At 45.3% G+C, this 20,676-nt stretch overlaps 1 protein-coding gene across 5 annotated transcripts in view; it reads left to right on the top strand.

Annotated features, from left to right (window-relative positions):
* The window catches only part of FRMPD4 (FERM and PDZ domain containing 4), a 1,001,692-nt gene that overhangs the window by 962,929 nt on the left and 18,087 nt on the right, over positions 1–20,676 (top strand). For all 5 annotated transcript variants that reach the window (XM_029604343.1, XM_029604344.1, XM_029604342.1 and 2 more), the window contains 3 exons: positions 10,421–10,559; positions 11,462–12,508; positions 12,811–14,085. In XM_029604343.1, coding sequence (XP_029460203.1) covers positions 10,421–10,559; positions 11,462–12,508; positions 12,811–14,085 — 2,461 coding nt within the window. The remainder of the gene's footprint in view (positions 1–10,420; positions 10,560–11,461; positions 12,509–12,810; positions 14,086–20,676) is intronic.

Below are 20,676 nucleotides of genomic sequence, written 5' to 3'. Positions count from 1 at the left end.
GCCCAGACCACCTATATCCTGTCATATCTAGACAGACAAGCATTGTCTTGGGCCTCTTCGCTGTGGGAGCGCAAGGATCCGATTCTTCATGAACTTGAAGGATTCCTCAAACTGTTTAAATCAATTTTCGATGACCCTGCCCGGTATACCACTGCAGGATCATCTTGGTTCACCTGAAGCAAAGTAATAAACCATTAGCTGACTTCGCTATCAAATTCAAGACACTGGCGTCTGAACTATCCTGGGACCCAAAGTACCTGAAGACCCTCTTCTTTGAAGGACTGAACTCTCGTCTGAAGGACGAGCTCGCTGCTCATGAGATGCCTGAGACCTTGGCTGAATAGTGAAGTTGGCAACAAGGATTGACCGCCGACTTCTTGACAAAGTTCAAGAGACCAAGACTCCCAGAAAACCCTTTCAGGATGAAGCTCGAGAGGCCTGTTCCTTCGGTCCCAGTTGCTGGAGAAGAAGAACCTATGCAATTAGGCCGCAGCCATCTGACATCCAAAGAGAGAAGAACACGGAAGAAATTAGGGCTGTGCATGTACTGTGGAAAAGCTGGCCATGCTGTTCAAACATGCCCTCTATGTCCAGGAAATTGGCAGAACTAAGTCCTGCGGGAGGACTCTTCTTAGGTCTTACTGCTCCTTCTTCTCCGCTCTCTCTTCCTGTATTCTCGATCTGCGGACCCTTAGAGTATCAGACTCTTGCCCTAGTGGACTCAGGGGCAGGTGGCAATTTCATTCTACAATGATTAATGGAGCACCTACGGATACCCACTACCACTATGAAGTCTCCACTACTTCTATCTTCCATTCATGGAGAGCCCTTACCAGGTGAAGTAACCGAACTCACCAAACCAGTATGTCTATGGACTGGTGCTGTCCATTCTGAAACTATCTCCTTCTTTGTTTTAGAGAAGGCCATGCACTCTATAGTACCGGGATTACTGTGGCTGCAGCAGCATATGCCTCAATTCAATTGGGCTACACTGGAACTTTCATGTTGGGGTCCAGACTGCCATGGGAAATGCCTGATGGAGGTCACTCCTTTACCCTGCATGCCAACCACCCCAGTAATGCCAGGGTTGCCGCCTCAATATGCATCATTCCAAGATATCGTTTCAAAAGAAGCTGCGGACATATTACCGCCTCACAGACCTTATGACTGCGCTATTAATCTGAAGCCGAACACTGAATCACCCAAGGGACAGGTGTACCCCTCTCTGTGGCAGAGAATAAAGCCATGTCCAAATATATTCAGGAAAACCTCCAAAAGACTACATAAGACCCTCCAAGCCTCCTGCTGGTGCAGGTTTCTTCTTTGTGGGGAAGAAGGATGGAACATTGCGTCCATGTATAGATTTACAGGGGTCTTGAGATAATAGTGAAAGATCGTTATCCCCTGCCTCTCATTTCAGAGCTATTCGACAGACTACAGGGAGCCAAGATATTCAACAAGCTTGATCTGAAAGGAGCCTACAACTTACTTCGAATTCGCGCTGGCGAAGAGTGGAAAACGGCCTTCAACACCCGGGACGGTCACTTTGCATATTTAGTGATGCCCTTCGGCCTGTGCAATGCCCCGGCTGTCTTTCAAAATGTAATGAACATTTTCCGGGATCTCCTCTATAAGAATGTCATTATCTACCTAGATGACATCTTGATATTCTCTCAAGACATAACCACTCATTTTGAGGATGTCAAAAGAGTGCTGCAAAGACTCCACAAGAATCATCTATACGCCAAGCTATCCAAGTGTGAATTCCACAAGGAATCAGTGCCTTTCTTGGGCTACATTGTTTCCAACCAAGGCTTTCAAATGGATCCACAAAAGCTGGAGAGCATTAAGAAATGGGCACAACCCACCAGTCTAAAGGCTGTCAGATGTTTCTTAGGTTTCACCAACTTTCATCAAGAACTACTCCTCACTTACAGTTCCGCTTACAGCTATGACAAAGAAAGGTGCAATATTGCAAATTGATCTCCGGAGGCAATAGCTGCATTCCAGAAGTTAAAAGATGCCTTTTCAAGCAAGCTGTGTCTCCGACACCCGGATTCCACCAAGCCCTTCATCGTTGAGGTCGATGCCTCAGACGTTGGCATAGGGGCCGTACTAAGTCAGGCCAGTGATTCAAAGGCTTTACAACCATGCTCATTCTTCTCCCGTCGCTTCTCTCCAGCAGAGAAAAATTAAGGAATAGGAGATAAAGAGCTCCTGGCTATAAAGATGGCATTCGAAGAATGGCACCCTTGGCTCGAAGGAGTGCAACATCAAGTCACTGTCTTTACAGACCATAAGAATCTGGAGTACCTCCACCAATCACAGTGCCTAAATCATAGACAAGCGAGATGGTCTCTGTTTTTCAACAGATTGTGCTAAAATACCACCCTGGAGATAGGGCATCTGCTCTGATATTCTTATCTTGCTCATTCCTCTCTGAGGACATTCCAGAGGAACCGCAACACATCATTGACCCAAAAAGGGTTATTTTGGCAGCTACTCACTCAGTACCTGCAGGAAAGACCATCGTACCCAAGAACCTCAGAAAGAAGTTGTTAGCATGGGCTCATGACTCTAAGCTGGCAGGACACCCTGGCCAACGCAGAATGTCTAAGCTACAAAACGTTTATTGGTGGCCCACCATGAAGGAAGGCACTTTCTCCTACGTTGCTTCCTGCGCAAATTGTGCAAGACAGAAGACGCCACCCGGTCATCCTTGGGGCCTACTCCAACCCTTGCCAGTACCAGATGAACCATGGACACACATCGCTACAGACTTTGTGGTAGACTTACCACTTTCAGGAGGAAACAACACGATTTGGGTAACTGTAGATTGGTTCTCAAAGATGGCTCACTTTGTGGCTCTCCCTGGCTTACCCACCACCATGGAGCTCGCCAAGCTCTTCATCACGCACATCTTCCGCCTACATGGCATGCCTATGCACATAGTCTCCGATTGAGGAGCCCAATTCACAGTTAAGTTCTGGAAGGCACTATGCAAGAAGTTTGATATTTCTCTCGACTTCACCTCAGCATACCATCCACAATCTAATGGGCAAACAGAGAGAATGAACAGGACACTCAAGCAGTTCATTCATGCCTACGTAAACACTCGCCAGAATGATTAGAGTGAACTGTTGCCCTGGGCTGAATTTGCCATCAATTCTCATCCAGCAACATCCACTGGATCAACACCATTCAAACTGGTTTACGGACGACTACCACTGCCACCATTGCCACTTCCTTTATCAGTGTCGTCCCTGGCAGCTCAATCTACTGCTAAAGATTTTCAACAACTTTGGACTCACAAAAGAGATGCTTCTTAAAGCAGGACTTTGAGCTAAAAAAGGATATGATGCTCTCCACTGCAAAGATCCATATTTCCAGCCTGGTGACAAAGTCTGGCTATCCACTAAGCACTTAAGACTTAAACTATCTTCAGCTCGCTTCGCTCCATGCTTTATTGGACCATTTCCCATTCTCCGACGATTAGTCAATCTCACCTATAGTTTGAAGCTACCATCTACATTGAAGATCCACAATGTGTTCCACGTCTCACTATTGAAGCCATTTATCCTTAGTGAGTTCTCCAACAAGACGCCTGAAGCTATTCCTATAGATGCAGAAGAAGACATTGAATACAAAGTAGACGCTATTCTCGATGTGAGAAAAAGAGGCAGAGTATGGGAATACCTCCTATCATGGGAGGCTTATGGACCTGAAGAAAACTTTTGGACTCCATTAGCTAATATTCTGTTATGCTGCAGGACTCCATTAGCTAATATACAGTTATGCTGCAGGACTTCCATAGAATGCATACTCAGAAACCAAGACCTGGTAGGAAACAGCATGGACGCCCTTTGAAGGGGGGTACTGTTGCGTCCGTCAGTGCTAGACGGCTTCGCCCCATTTGCCTCACTTTGTTCACGGCTCCTCCCGCTTACCTATCAAAATGGCTACCACCGCGTCTACAAGCCGACCTCTCTGGCGTCCCCAGAACGATTATGGTGCAGCCTCCCACCATGCCCCTCCCAGGTACCTACTAGGGTGCGCACGCGCGAGTGCGTCACCCACGTTTTATTCCAACCTTGGCGTGAACCTCGGAGGCGTTCCCCCTGGCTGATGTCATGTCATCCGGGTAAATAACCTATTCTATTTTGCTAGTTCATCGAGTTAGCAAGGACTCAAATCTGTTCCTGTTTATGTTACTCTGCCGCTTCTGTGCTGCTGCTGGAAGCTCTCTCTCTGCCCTTCGGGGTAACTGCTAACTTGGGTATCCGTTCCTCAGGGACCCTCTGCTTTATTTCAGGTGCCTTACAGGGAACAGGTACTTGCTCCTCGGGGGCCTACTCTCCCTGCCTCGGTGCCTGCACTTTCTACTTCAACCTGGTGGAATCTCATACCTACAGCAAACACCTAGTGAGTACTCTAACTCACAGTCTGTCTCATCCACTGTACTACCTAGCTGGGAAACCTGCTTCAGAACGTTCCTGTACCAACAGGTTGAGAAGAGCTCCCTCTACCGAGGTCCATGAGACTGCTACTACCAGACTGCCTCACTACTGCCACCTCTGGTGGTACTCTTCAAGCTGTATAATAAAGAACTAACTGTCAGGCCGATACAGTACAGTGCGCTCCGATGCGTGGTGGAGGTACTCCAGATTCTTATGCTGTAAAGGCAGTGACTGTTAACCTGCTCTTGGACGCGCATTTTCCCTTACCCCTTATTCAGTTAGGGGCGGAAAATGCACGTCCAACCCACGGCACCTAATAGCGCCCTCAACATGCAAATGCATGTGCAGCCAAGCCGCACATTTTACTTTCAGAAATTAGCGCCTACCCAAAGGTAGGTGCTAGTTTCTGCCGGCACCGGGAAAGTGCACAGAAAAGCAGTAAAAACTGCTTTTCTGTGCAACCTCCGACTTAATATCATGGCAATATTAAGTCGGAGGTCCCGAAGGGTAAAAAAAGTAAAAAAAAGAAAAAAAAAATTTAAATGGGCTGGCGGCTGTTGGGCCGAAAACCGGACGCTCAATTTTGCCAGCTTCCGGTTTCCGAGCCCGTGGCTGTCAGCGGGCTCGAGAACCGATGCCGGCAAAATTGAGCATCGGCTGTCAAACCCGCTGACAGCCGCCGCTCCGGGCTAAAAGGAGGTGCTAGGGACACGCTAGTATCCCTAGCGCCTCCTTTTGTCTGTTTCTACCGCACCACCTAATTTGAATACTGAATCGCGCGCACCAGCGAGTGACCGGTGTGCGCGCCGGGAGAGCGGGCGTTCGTCCGCTGTCCTGCGGACTTTACTGAATCGGCCTGTGTGTTTGTGCGTTCTGAGTCTAGCGTAGTACTGTGGCTCCTCACGGGGCTCCTCCCTGTGGGCGTGGGTCATCTGCCACAGTACCCAAGGATCCACCCAAACACCGCTTAACATAACATCAAACACTTCAGAGATGCCTGGAAATAGTTTTATTAAGACTTACACCTCATTCATAGCAGAAGTAAATAAGTGCTGAAATATATGCTGAAATATACCTGGGTGCCAGATAAGTAAAAGAAAAGTGCTATATAGTAGAGATATGCATTTGTTTGTCACGAATTAGGCAATTTGCCCTTACTATGTCACAGGGGCTACCGGTGCCATTGGTCAGTCCCTGTCACATGGTAGGAGCACAAGATGGCACCGGCCGTCCATTGCTCCTACCATGTGACAGGGGCCGACCAATGGCACTGGTAGCCCCTGTGACATCGTAAGGGCAAAGGGCCATTGGTGCCATTTTGATTTGTAGCAGGCCCGACAGCCTGATGGCCCGGAAGGAGAGATCGCTCGCAGGACCCCGCTGGACCACCAGGGCTTATAGTAAGTCTTGGGGAGGGATCGGGGTGGTGGGGGGGTTGTAATATAGTAAATGTGAAGGGTTGGGGAGGGTTTTTTTCTAATTCTAATTTTTTTTATTTAATTTGTTTTTCTGGTTTCAGGTTCGGGTTCCAGCTTCGTTTTTGCTGAAAAGCGATCCGTGGGAAAACGAGTTTTCCCACGAAGCGCCCGAACTGAAACCCGACCCGAGCCAGAAAAACAAAGCTCATCTCTACTATATAGCCAGATAAGTAAGATAGACAGATAACTATTGTTTGAAGACTTATCCAGCTATCTTCTGCATCCAGTTGTGTAGTGCTTTTTAGGACTTGTCTACCACTTATCTGGGTATCTGCTATGCATGTATATTTCTGCTCCTAATTTAATAATTTAGAAGAGGAAATGTAACTCACATATTTTCCTTAGCACTTGTCAGCTTTTACATGTGTAAATTATTAAATATAACATGCATGCATGAAGGAAGTGCCAGTTAAACCAATTAGTCCACCAGTTTATTCAGTCTGTCTCTAGGCCATCAAGATCACCCTAATTCTTCAGTCTGCACTCCCCTCAGTTTACTGAGATCCCTCACCCAGTCAGTATTTGCCTATAAAGAATTTTATTCTAACTTACACCTGATAATATTCTAATTTATACCTGCCCCTTTTTTATACAAGCAAATTTATGCACCATTATTTGTCTGTGTATGTTTGAGGTTTATAAAATAGCACTTGCACAAATATGCGCTACATGAGCACACGTGCTCATTTTTATGCATGTGACTCTTTAAAAAATCCACCTTTTAAAGTGCACTTATGTGCATGAAACCTATGACAATTCAATGGCATGTACTGTAGCAATTTTCAAAAGCCCACTTGCATGCATAAAGTCATTTACCTGTGTAAAGCCCAGTTTTAAGTGTATAAATCCTTTTGAAAATTACCCCCACTGATTGTTATGATGATTCACAAGCTTTTAAGTAACGCACATCACCTTGAGTCTGCACAATGTTGCATGTATTTCATCCATCCCAAGCAATGAGATTTGCTCAACATGGGATTTTACAAGTATCTTCCCCCCAGCTGGTGCACGTAGTAGAAACCAAGGACTGGGCTTTCTCTGTAATTGGTTTGCTATTCTGGCACAGCTTACCTGAGGAATTTTGTTTGATGACCTGCGCTAAAACTTCTTGTAAATTTTTGAAAACCTTGTTGTTCAGAATTGCTCTTGAATGATACAATTAATTTTAGTTCCTATTACCAGAGAAAGTTGATGAAATGTATCTTATTTATTCATTTATTTCAAAAATTTCTATTCCGCACATATCTGCTGGATGATTGAAATCTGCAACTGAACCTTTCTTGGTAGAATGGCTGAATCTTTATAGACGTGTTGTTGGGTATCAAGGCTTGAGCTAGATGGCTTTCTTGAAATTTGGGAGAAGTTGTTGGGTCTGAAGTGATTTTTGATAACATTCTGATAAGATGTGGGATCGTCAGTGTCATGTGGTTCAATGGCCTTCATGGATGCAGCTGAAATTAAGGGAGGCAGCTGGTTTCTTTTTTGTATTGGTTACAAAGTTTGTTTTTATTTTCTTTTTATGTGTCTCTTATAGGGATGTGCAATTGTTTTTCCTGAATTAGGCAATTTCAATGAAATTGTCTAATTCGGAATGGTTCTGTTGCGCTCGGGGTGGACCCTTGTCCTGAGGCAGTGGAGAACTGCCTCCTGGTTGGAACCAGGAAGCAACTGCCCCCAGGGGGCGGAGCCCTGGAGGAGACAGAGGCTAGGTAGAGCTTCACCACTGGAAGCCCGAGGTCCCCCCGAGAGGAGCCTGTAGGGATCCAAGCTGCTTGGACTTAGGTGGGCCTCACAGGGTCTCCTGGGAAGGTGGAAGTCCGGCGTGCCCTCAGGCAAAAGGGGAGCGCAGTCAGGTTCGAAGCAAGAGGTCTGATGTAACAAGGAGGACCAGAAGAGCGTGGGTGATGTCAAGGCGAGGAACAGAGCCAGAATCTAGGGACGTCGTCAGGCAGGCAGGTCAAAGTCCAGGAGTCAGTCCGAGGAGTGGTCAACGAGCAGAGGTCAGGTACCGGAGGTCAGATGAGGTCACAAGCAGGCCGAGGTCAGAAGGCAGGTGTTGCATCCATCGGACTCAGACGGCTTTGCCCAACATGCCTCACCTCTATTTCAGCCTTCTCCACCAGCCTCGGGAGAATGGCATCCATAGCGTCTCCTTGCCGCACCCTCCGGCTTCCCCGGGTGCGTGCGCGCACGCCTCACGTCTTGTAGCAGTGTTGGCGCGAACCTCGGGGGCGTCCCCCTCGAGTGACGTCACTGCTTCTGTATTCAAAAGGTTGCCCATTTGCTGACTCTCACCGAGTTAGCAACAGATTGGATTCGCTCCGGTCTCAAGCTGCTCTGCCACTTCTACTCTGCTGGAAGCCACTAACTCCTGTTAGTGCACACTAACCCAAAAATCGGGGCCCCCGAAAAAAAAAACCCTGAACCACGGGAAAAATGAAATTCCTATAGGGGGCCCCGAAAAGAAGCCAGACACTAAATTCTAACCCAAAGCACATCTCTATTTTATGTATGGAATACTGTATCCTTCCTTGAATAGTGGAAAATGTAGATTAAAAAATGACTTTAAATAAATAAATAATAGATGCTAGTGAAAATTAAAGTCTGAGAATAGTTTGAAAAACACACTACTGATAAACCAGAAGAATACTGAGGAAGAGCTCAGGTTTTTTTTTTTTTTGCGCATTAACACAACATAAATATTGTTCTTTACTCAAGATCAATGGAAAGCTATAGATGAATTCAGTTTCAACATGAAAAATAATACTGCCAGTTTGAAGCCATTCTGCATTGAACAGTTATGCTGATGGATCAAACAAAAAGAAAGTCATAGTCTAGTTTTGTTGATGTATTCAGAACTGAACATTCTAATGTTATGGAGAGGGCAATTAGCAGCAGCTTGTGTATGCGGGTACAAGGTACCCGCAGATTTGAGCCCAAATTTGCAAAGCGGACTTATATGCATGTGGTACTTTGAAAATGTGCAGGTATTCCCAATCCATGCGTGCATATATGCACAGGAAATTACTCCTGCTTCCAAGCAGAGACAACTAGATAATAAAACTGAAATAATTGAAACACAGTACACATGTAAAAAAAAAAAAAAAGAAAGAAATGATATCACAAGCACCAGGTATCTCCATTTCGTTTTACTTTACTGTGACTCTATAGCAGCAAAATTGATTTTAAAATGTATTATATTTTAGTAACATAATGTTCTTTTTTACAGCCTGTATGTGTATGTTTTCAAAAATGCATGTAAATGCTTTCCTTGCCCAAATTTCACCCCTTGCAATGCCTATTGCTAGTGTAGGGAAAAGTAGGTATTTAATCAAATTAAGCACATACTTTTCCTCACATAACCTCCTCCCCACCAACAATTTTCAAAAGCTGATTTACACATATAAACCGGAGCTTATGTGCATAAATCCTTTTTTTAAATTACTACTTGAATGAATTATAATACACTGTCTAATATAAATGATTAATCCAGGACTTCAGATAGACTTTTTTTATATTCAAAGACTGTGAAAAAGATTCTAGAATAATAAAGATGTGTATTTTTGAGATATAGAAAAGCATTTTTAATATCCCTGTTGACTTCTTTTCAAGCTACACTGGACATCACCAGTCCAGGGTACATTTAAGTTGTCTTGGATAGAAGGGTGACCTGTTCATTCTTTTTCTGTGATCTGTTGACTTGACTGAATGGTCAAGAGGGCAAACCTCAGTAGTTAGAGCAATTTAATTGACTTAAATGCACCATAACCACCACACATCTCCTCATTTTCTGTGATGTGGCACGATAAAGACTGGGACCACAGTGACAGTGCTTTGTGAGCAGGTTCTTTCTGGTTAAGAGGTGGAGGGTGGAGGAAATCATTCACAGATTTAAAGGAGAACTAGTGGCAGCATTATTGTAAGTCAGTATTTTCTGCATAATAGGTAGGGACCTTTGCTTTTTTAGTTTTTATTTTATTTCACCCAGGAATTTATTAATGTTTATTACAACAAGAATAAAACGGGAGAAATCACTGGAAAAGGATGACTTGTCTTTTTTTCCAGCTAAATATCCTTTTTTTTTCATAATGTAATATCTACTAACAAATTCCTGTGAAAAATAAAATAAAAATTGAAAACAAAGATCCCTAATAAGAGGTTATTGTGGTAAGACAGGAAAAAGCAAAAGTCAATGGGAAAATTTAACATTTAAGAGGGCACATGGGAAGCCAGAAACTTAGGGGAATAGCTGCCAAAGGAGATGTTAGAAAATAAGCCTGGTGGCAAAGAAATGAAGAAATAGATAATAAAACTGAAATAATTGAAACACAGTACACATGTAAAAAAAAAAAAAAGAAAGAAAGAAAGAAATGATATCACAAGCACCAGGTATCTCCATTTCATTTTACTTTACTGAGACTCTATAGCAGCAAAATTGATTTTAAAATGTATTATATTTTACTAACATAATGTTCTTTTTTACAGCCTATAATTTTGCTTATGGAATCATCAGATGCAATGAACCTTGCCTGCTTAACAGCAGGATATTATAGATTACTGGTTGATTCAAGACGTTCAATATTTAACATGGCCAACAATAAAAATCCAGGAAGCAGAGATATAGGTAATAGTATTTCTGCTATAAAATTACTAAAGAATTCCCATTACGGCAACATATTATAATATGCAAAGCTTATCCTAATGCACATTAATGGAGAATTTAAACGGTAGTAGCACCCTAATGGCACTGTGTGATGACATATTTATTCAGGGCTGTTATGATGTGTACCCACCACATTGTAGCAATTACATGATATATAAAGTGTAACACTAATTCCTTTGAGTGGCACCTATATGCAAAATGCCTGCAAATCAGTGAGCTAATATTTTGCCAAAGGATTTAATTCCTCTTCAGGAAGGGGGGAAAAAAATCTGGAGAAAAAAATAGTGCAACCAAAATCTTCTGTAAAAGTGGCATGGACTTCTGCCTTTTAGTGATAAATTTAAGACCTGGGTAAAAGTCTGAGAATGTTTTTTGCATGCATGCATTCCTCTGTAGTATTTTTTCCTTTCCAAAAATTGTGGGTCACTAAATCCTTGAGCAAAAGATGTGCCATTTTCCAAATTATGCAAGCACATTAATTTGCAGGCTTTTTTTGAAGAAAATTTATAAACAGTAACATCACAACTTTCACCCTCCAGTTTTATTAATATAGAGTGGGTTAATCCAAGCCTTCCAACCTCACAGGTTGTTTTTCTCATCCTGTTCCCATTTAGCCGATAAGGAGTCAATCAATAAACTGAAATCTTCTAGTTATACATGTTGCCAATTACTTATAGTTACAAATAGATCATAGGATCGATATGCTTATGCAGTTGTTATTTTAAAAGTATAATATCTCTTTCCTATAATGAAGGTTAAAAAAGTGAATAGATCCTTACTGTTGTATGCATGTGTTTGTATGTGCCAAAATATTTTTTATTTATGAAATCAATACTGCCATTTTTTTTTCTTCAATATCTCAGGAACTGAGAACAGGGGGAAATATGACTTCCATCCAACTGACTGGAATTGCTTACCAAAAAGTAGCATCTTTGCTATTGAAGAGGACCAAGAGCCACAAATGGTATTTTCAGAGTCAAAACAAATGCATTCAGATGATATGGACAGCCCACTGTGTCAAAAAGACTACAGGCATCTGTACATAGAAAACACGGGGCATGATCAACGATTGACCCAGCCAGGTGATCCTGTAGAGGTAGGAAACAGAAGAATAAACCAACAATCTTTGTTATCAATCTCAGGACTGGATACTGCTGAAAAAGCACAGGACTCTCCAAGAAGTGCAAAAGTATCTTTCATATTTGAAGATCACAGCTTAGATATTATTAACCCGCAGACATTAGGATATGAAAGGCTACTGGATGATAGCCCAGAAATGTTAGATAAACACAGAGCTATATATTTAAGTGATACAAATGACATTAAAGATTTAGAGCTGTCTTCGGATGCTGAGAGCATTCAATTTGCTGCTAACGATGTTTATGCAAATATTAATGAGGCTAAAATATTTGAAAATGCAGAATGTATAGAAGAGCCTTTGCTACATGATATCTGTTATGCAGAGAACATGGATGATATTGAGGATGAAGACGAAACAAGCTGTGAAGAAGACATTGTGTTAGGAGAAATTAACAGAACGGCTATTCTCAACATTTCTGGCTCCAGTGATGACATCATTGACTTGACATCACTCCCACCACCTGAAGGTGATGATAAAGAAGATGACTTTTTGTTACATTCTTTAAACTTGGCTATTGCTGCTCCTCCACCTGGCTTTAGAGATAGCTCAGATGAAGAGGACTCCCAAAACCAGTCTGCGCAGGATAAAGAAGATAAGAACAATGCTAGTCATCTCCTGAATGATGACATTCCTGTGTCACTTATCGATGCAGTCCCCACGAGCACTGAGAAGACATGTGAGAAGGTGCTAGATGATGCAGTGGTGTCTACTCTCCAAGCACTGGAGGCCTTGGCTGCTTCTGAGGAACAGCAAACAGATGACAGTTCAGGTTCTTTCACCATCGTTACGTTTATTCATTGAGAACCATCACATTTCATTCCTATGAATCATTTAACCTTGGAAGCCTCCCATTCCATTGTGTTTTACCTTCATTCGCATACATCTTGTTCCATACCATAAGCTGAAATCACCATTTTTTTTTTTTTTTGCATTATGTGACACCTCTTCCTGGAACAATATAACTAGAATACTAAACTTTTGATTATTTGCTTAATAAAACCAGTGTTCATGTATATGTTCAAGTGCCTCCTATAAATTCATTAATAAATTCTTATTTTTTGTGGCATACAGGTGTAGCAATCTTGAGAGCATACAGCCCTGAGTCATCTTCAGATTCTGGCAATGAAACTAACTCTTCAGAAATGACTGAGAATTCTGAATTGGCCACAGCCCAGAAACAGTCCGAAAATCCCGCACGCACATTTTTGACCACTGCTGAAGGTTATCAGTCCTTGGTGGAAGAGCAGACAGACTTCCCAGTTTCTAAGAGTCAAAGTGGAGGCTTCCCCACAAAATTCACACAGCCTTTGGCAAGTCGCCAAGCCACAGAAGTGCAATCAAAAGTAGTGCCTTCAAAGCAGATCCTTCATTCAGATAGCATGGAGATGGAGCCAGAAACAATGGAGACGAAGTCTGTGACAGACTACTTTAGCAAAATGCACATGGGGTCACTGGCATACTCTTGCAACAGTAAAAGGAAAACTAAATTTGCTAACAGTGATCTGAAAACAGCCTTTGATGTTAATGTTGCTGTGCGCAAGCAGGGACTTAAAAAAGCAGAGACGGAGGAAAACTCAAAAGCTAAATTTGTTATTCCTTCTTCAAGAGACAGTCAATGCCTAAGCACTTTTAACTTAGAGAGAACTGCCTTTCGCAAGGACAGTCAAAGGTGGTATTCTGCCAAAGACAGTGGAGCAACAGATAGACCAGATGGTGAAACTCTAAATGGGAAGACATTTCTAAGGGGTTCTGGCCTTGGTAAATCCGAAAGTGACAGTAAGGAAGACACCGATCCTGAAGTTGATGATAGTGATGCTTTGAGACTTGCCCACAATGAAAGCTTTTCATCTGATACAACTTGCGCGTCATCAGCCAAAGACCTAAAAGAAGATTTTGAGCTACCTGCCAGTGAGCATTCTTCTAAGCTTCCGGAAACTGAACAGAGCATGGCTAGATTTTGCGACTATCATTTGACGAAGCGCATGTCATCTTTGCAAAGTGAAGGCCACTTTTCTCTACAAAGCTCCCAGTGCTCTTCAGTGGATGCAGGATGCAGCACAGGCAGTAGCACATGTGCCACCCCTGTCGAGTCACCTCTTTGTACCTCTGACATTAAGCACATTCTCTCTGAATCATCAGTAAAAGGTATCGGCTATAATTCTGCAGATGAAAGAATGGCCATGATCCCAAATCATGGGACAACACATAAGGAGCTACACCAGCAGGCTGACTCTGCATGTCATAGGATGACAGTGCCTGTTATGCATGCAGCAATGAATGCTGAGCCCTTGTTTGGCACTTTGAGGGATGGGTGTCATCGGATTCCCAAAATTAAAGAAACCACAGGTACAGCAATAGGGAATGATATTATGTTATAACGTGGAATACTAGCATCCCGTCACAGATATGTAGTTGTAGCACCACAATTTATAGAACTGTGGTATGCTATTCATTTCTGTAAAACTAATTAGCTTTATTACAGGATTTTGATTGTCTACCTGACAAAATTCTGGTGGCATAAAAAAAGTATACAGAAAGCATCTTAGCAGCATAGTTTCATTTTATAATATTGTGCTAGAATTCCATGTTTAAGGTATGCATGAGCCTGGTGTTACCTCTAGCAGAATAAGTCAAAGTGCCCCAATGCCACTGTCCTTTGGGGTAAGAAATATACACGCTTTGAGGACAATTTTTCAAAGTCATTTGCCTGTGGGAATTGGTTTGACTGAAAATTGCCCTCTGCTGCCTGGCTGAAAAGTATTGAATGGGCTTCCATGACATTTGGCCAAGTTAAAATGAGGAGTTCCCAGGGAGAGGGGGAATCTTAAGTAGGAGGGCATCCTTGGCATTGTCAGAAGTGCATGCACTGTTTTGTCCTCCCTCGGCCACCCTTATAAATAACAGGTACAAAGCACACGGTCACTTCACGTTGCACACTTTGCAGCCACTAATTTTCAAAGGGAAAACATGTGTGGTTTCCCTGTCAAACTTCGCTGCGATGTATGTGGGCTAAGTGCAGGCTACTCAAAAATAATTGCCCCCTTAGGGAGACCACATTTCTCGGTGTGCAAAGTGCTAAAGTCTGCATGTACTTTGTGTATGCAGACTATGGCCTGAATTGTCAAAGTGGACTGATATGCATAAGTACACTTTGAAAATTATCAGGTACACACGGAACCCAATGTGACATATGCACACATTTACACTTCCTTGTTGGTAGATTCTAAAAATCTAAAGTATGCACATAAATACTATCCCTGCCCCAATTCCACACAACTCCAACACCCCCTTTTAGGGTCCAGACTGAGAGAGACTAGTACTTGTAACTGACAGAGCTTACATTAGTAACTGACAAGGTTTACCTTAATATTATTTCTCACACACAAAACACGTTGGTGCCAGGTAAAAGTAAGAATGGATTTATTAGTTTATAGAAATAAATAGACAAAGGGAATTGCTACTGTTGCGGAGGTGGACCCTTGACACGAGGTGGAGTTGACACTACCTGTGGGGAAAACCCCACGGGTCTCGCCATCGGGAAGTGGAGCAAACCGGGAAGCAGAGGCCGACTGGAGCTTCACCAATATCAGCCCTTGTTCCCCGCAGGTTGAGCCCTTGGGTACCGGGGCCAGCTGGTCTTAGGAGGGCCTCCGTGTGGTTGATCCCGAGGAAGGTGTTCAGAACAGGGAGCCAGGAAGCAGCTGAGACACAGGGTCTGAAAGAGCTGAGTTCGAGACAAGGCCTGGATCCAAAAGCCTGGACAGGCTGAGGCAGGCTAGAGGACAGGAGCACGTTAAGTCTGGGCTTGTAAGTAGGCAGAAGCCTAAAATAGGCCAGGTCCACATAATCTGCTGGAGGCAGTCAGGTCCAAGCTGCAAGCTGGAATCAGGACAGGCAGCTGGAGACAAAGTCAGGTGCAGACTGAAGTCAGGGCAGGTGACTGGAGACAAGGTCAAGTACAGGCTGAAGTCAGGGCAGGTGGCTGGAGGCAAGGTCAAGGTATGAGCACAGATCAGAGCTGGGAATCCGTCCAAAGTGTGGTCAAAAGCGAGCAAGGGTCAAAGCCAGAAATCCGTCCAAAAGCATAGTCAGGAGAAGCAAGGGTCAAAGCCAGGAATCCGTCCAAAAACATAATCAGAAATAGCAAAGGTCAAACCAGGAATCCGTCCAAAAACGTAATCAGGAGTAGCGAAGGTCAAAGCCAGGAATCTGTCCGAGGTAATCGGGAACAGGTAACAGGTACTGGAACTCAGGAACTGGAAACAGGAACGCAGGACTGGAACAAACGAGCACAGGAATAGGAATGACAGGGTAGCAACTAAGCACACGACAAACATAGAGACCTATTGCCAAGGCAAAGACCAAGTGGCGGAGCCTTCCTTAAATAGCAGGGCCCGGCGACATCATCATCCGGGGCCGCAGGAAGGTTTCCAGCCACGGCCCCTTTAAAGTTGAGAGAGGCGCGCTCGTGCCTAAGGCAAATGGCTGAGATTACAAGGTGGCGGCATCTCCCCTATGCATATGTGGGGAGACCTGACTGGAACCGGAGGAGGCTGCGGAGCAGCCGGAGGAAACTGGGAACGTGGTAGGAGCGTGGGTTCGTAGGCAGCTGCCTACTGCTGCTAGAGAGGAAGGGCCAGGTCCAGGACCCAGGCGCAGGGGGTGAGTAGGGCCGGTCATGGGCCTGCCGCAGCCGGGACACGCAACAGTGTCCCCCCCCCCTTTACTCCCCCCTCTTGGAGGTCTGGGTTAGCCAGGATTGGGTTGATGGAACTTCTGAAAAAGCCCTTTGTCTAGGATATTACACACTGGTTCCCAGGAATTTTCTTCGGGGCTGTACCTCCCAAGAGAGGAGGTATTCCCAATGACGGCCTCTCCTCTGGACATCTAGAACATCGTGAACTCACTAGGTTGTGTCAGTCTCCAAGATTAGTTGAGAAGGTTTGGGAGCTTTGCGCGAAGGCCAAGAAAGCATTAGAGGCTATAGTAATGAGACATGAAATGAGTTATGTATTCCCAGCATGGGTGGCAGATGAAGCTGGTAGGTCACTGGGCCAATGTGTCAAGTGACTGGGAAAGGCCTGATGTACCTGGCAGTGAACTGCTGGGAGAGAAGCTTCAAACGACTATGGCCGGTTGAAATTCTGGGGCAGGTTTACGAAGGGCGTCTGAGGATTTCTTGGCACATGCGGCTGCTTGGCACAAACATTGGTTTGTGCGGGTCCAGAGGGCCTGAAGGGCATCCATATGGGTCCAAAGGGCCTAAAGAGCTGCTGGAGACGGCACTGAGAGAGGAACTGCCGTACACCAGGGAGAAGGGAGAGATTCCTGTGGCTGCTGCAATGTGCGAATTATGAGAAAATTCAGCCCATGGGAGTAGATGAGCCCAGTTGTCTTGCTGGTCATTGGGGTAAGCATGGAGAAAGCACTTGAGAGAGCGGTTCATCCACTTGGCTTGGCCGTTGGCCTGAGGATGGTAAGCAGTGGTCAGGCTGATGGAAATCCCAAATTTCCTGCACAATAAGCACCAGTAGCTGGCGACAAACTGAGGCCCCCTGTCGGAGGCAATGTCTACAGGTAGCCCATGGAGGCGAAAGACATGGAGGAAAAACAGACATGCGAGTTCAGGTGCTGAAGGCAAGGCGGGAAGTGGCACAAAATGAGCCATCTTGGAGAACCTGTCCATGATCACCCAGATGACAGTGTTCCCTTTAGATGTCGGAAGGTCCACCATGAAATCAGTGGACAAGTGAGTCCAGGGTTCTTTAGGAGCAGGCAGGGGTTGTAGTAGCCCCCACGGTTGACCCACAGGAGGCTTTTGTTGGGCGCACATAGGACAGGAGTCTACGTATACACATGTATCGGAGGACATGGTGGGCCACCAATAGTAGCACTGTAAGAGGGACAAAGTCTGAGCGCATCCAGGATGGCCAGCTATTTTGAAATTGTGTGCCCACTGTAGCACGTTTTCACGAAGCTTGTGGGACACTGCCATTTTTCCTGCTGATACGGTCATGGTAGTGGACAGAGAAATACGAACAGGATCGATTATGTGATGGGTCTCTTCTTGGGAGTCTTCAGGCTCGAAGTAACAAGACAGGGCATCAGCCCGGTGGTTCTTCTCAGTAGGACGATATCGAAGGTCGAAGTCAAATCGAGTGAAGAATCACACACAGTGGGCCTGGCGAGCATTTAAGCTCTGGGCGTGCCAGAGATGCTCAAGGTTCTTGTGGTCAGTGAAGATTGTGAATTGATGTTGGGTGCCCTCCAGTCAAGGGCACCATTCTTTGAGAGCGAGCTTGATTGCGAGTTCTCGATCCCCGATGCTATAATTTCACTCCACAGGGGAGAACTTGTGGGAGTAGAAGGAGCAAGAATGTAGAACCCCTTTCGAGGAATGCTGACTCAGCACTGCCCCCTCTCCAATGGCAGAAGCATCCAGACATAAGCAGGGCCCCAACAAGAAAGCATCTTTTAGGGCTTGGAAGGCGGTAATTGCCTCTGGAGTCCAATTCCTCGTATCACTGCCCTTACAGGTAAGGACAGTAAGAGGTGCGGTGACCAGGGAATAATTAGCTATGAAGTGGCGTAGTAGTTGGTAAAACCAAAGAACCGCTGGAGTGCTCAGAGGCCTGTGGGTTGGAGCTAGTCTTGGATGCTTTGTAGCTTATTGGGATCCATGGAGAAGCCATCTTGGGAAACGATGTTGCCCAGGAAGAGTAGGCTGTGCTTCTCGAACATGCACTTTGTTGAGCTTGACAAACAGGTGGTTCTCCCGCAGGAACTTCAACCCGTGTGGATATCCAAACAATGGGTAGCGAGATCCTTTGAAAAGATAAGGATGTCATCTAGGTAGGCGAAAACCTTCACATAAATGAGGTCGCAGAAAATTTTGTTGATCATGCATTGCAACACTGCAGGGGCATTACAAAGGCCAAATGGCATCACAAGGTATTCATAATGTCCATCCCTGGACAGTCTTTCAAACATCCTCGGAAAAGATACGAACCAATTTGTAGGCACTTCAAAAGTCCAGCTTGGTAAAGATGGTTGCCCCTTGGAGGCAATCAAACAATTCATTGATAAAAGGCAGAGGAAACTTATCCTTGCAGATGATGGCATTCAAGCCGCAATAGTCTATGCATGGTCGTAGTGACCCATCCTTCTTGGTGACAAAGAAGAAGCCTGCACGAGCAGGCGAGGTGGAGGGACAGATAAAATCTTTACCCAAGTTTTCACGGATGTAGTCCGACATAGCTCGGGTCTCTGGTAGAGACAGAGGGTAAATTCTGTCCCTAGGGCAGAATATCGATGGGGCAGTCATAGTCACGATGAGGTGGAAGGATATCAGCCTTCTGTTTCAAAAACATATCCCCAAAATCAGCATAATGTGCGGGAAGGCCTGAAACAGTAACCGCTAGCGGGATCACTGAAGGCGGTTCTATTCTTCTGAGGCAAGTGTGATGACAGGAAGGGCTCCATTCGGCGAATTGTAGGGTCTCCCAATCAAAGTGGGGTGAGTGGCGCTGAAGCCATGGTAACCCTAACCCCACTGGATGGATGGATTTATCCAGGATGAGGAATTCTACCTCCTCTTCATGTAAGGTTCCAGTGAGGAGGTAGACAGATACGGTGATCTTCTTAGTGTTTGGCCTGGTTTTGGCCTCTGTTGGAAACAGGATGCTGGGCTTGATGGACCCTTGGTCTGACCCAGCATGGCAATTTCTTATGTTCTTATGACTTGGGAAATTCTTCCCGGTAGCGGGTCACCATGGATGGAGGCAATGAGTAGTGGTTTCTCGACAGGACAGGTAGAGATGCCTAGGAGTTGAACCAAATCATTCACCAGAAAGTTCCCACAGGCTACTGAATCGACCAAAGCCAAGGTGGGGAAGGAACAAGAATTCCAGGTCAGGGTAACTGGTAAAGTTAACGGTGGGGGGGGGGGGCTGGAGTAGTAGCGCCCAAGTTCAGGACCCCTACCAAACTTAGGCCAGAGAGTTTCCCGGATGAACGGGACAAGATGACAGATGGTGTCCTGCAGCTCCGCAGTACAGGCACAGACCCGAATGCCTCCACCTAAGGCATTCCAGCTGCATGGGTTCTTCCACCTTAGTGGATGGCGGGACTCTGCTGGATGTGGGACTTGCCGCAGGTGGAAAGCGGAAAGGTTCGACAGTGGGGCGTCAGGATACCTGGACTTCCTGGTGGTACTCCTGGAGGCGATGGTCTATGCGACCTGCAAAGTCGATGAGGTCCTTGAGAGAGGAGGGTAATTCACGGGCTGCAAGTTCATCTTTGAGTTGAGGTGACAGGCCATCTAGGTAAATGGTTCGGAGGCAGTCCTCCTGCCAGCCCAACTCTATAGTGAGAGTCCGGAATTCAATGGTGTACTCACTGAGTGCTCGGTGACCTTGCTGCAAATGCAAAAGATTCGAACTAGCTGTAGCCTGCCTCCCTGGATCATCAAAGGTCCGAAGAAAGGTAGTCACAAAGCGTGATAGTTCCTGGAGAAGAGAGTCCGCATGCTCCCACAATGGAGATGTCCATGCTAATGCCTTGCCATCTAGGCGTGAAAGAATAAAGGTTACCTTCGTGAGGTCATCTTGGAAAACAGAGGGCTGTAGAGCAAACTGCATGTAGCATTGGTTGCTGAAGCCTCTGCAGAGTTTTGGGTCCCCATTGAACTTGTTAAAGCGGGCAGGGCAAGCAGAGCTCTGGCTGGAGTAGCCAGTGCCTGGGAACTGAGTGGTGCGATTGTAGAAGCCACGGAGCCAGCATGAGAGTCCAAACTGACATTGAGGCATTCAATGGAGGTAGCCAACACCTCCAAAAACCGCTGGTGTTCCTGGATCTTCAGGGCCAGACCTGGAATGGCCTGGAGAGTGGATGGCTCCGCCGAGTCCATGGCCTTGACAATCTGTTGCAGAGGTGGAC

The sequence above is a fragment of the Rhinatrema bivittatum genome, chromosome 5 (assembly GCF_901001135.1).
Source record: "Rhinatrema bivittatum chromosome 5, aRhiBiv1.1, whole genome shotgun sequence".
Taxonomy (NCBI): domain Eukaryota; kingdom Metazoa; phylum Chordata; class Amphibia; order Gymnophiona; family Rhinatrematidae; genus Rhinatrema; species Rhinatrema bivittatum.
This window is presented reverse-complemented; position numbering and strand designations above follow the sequence as displayed.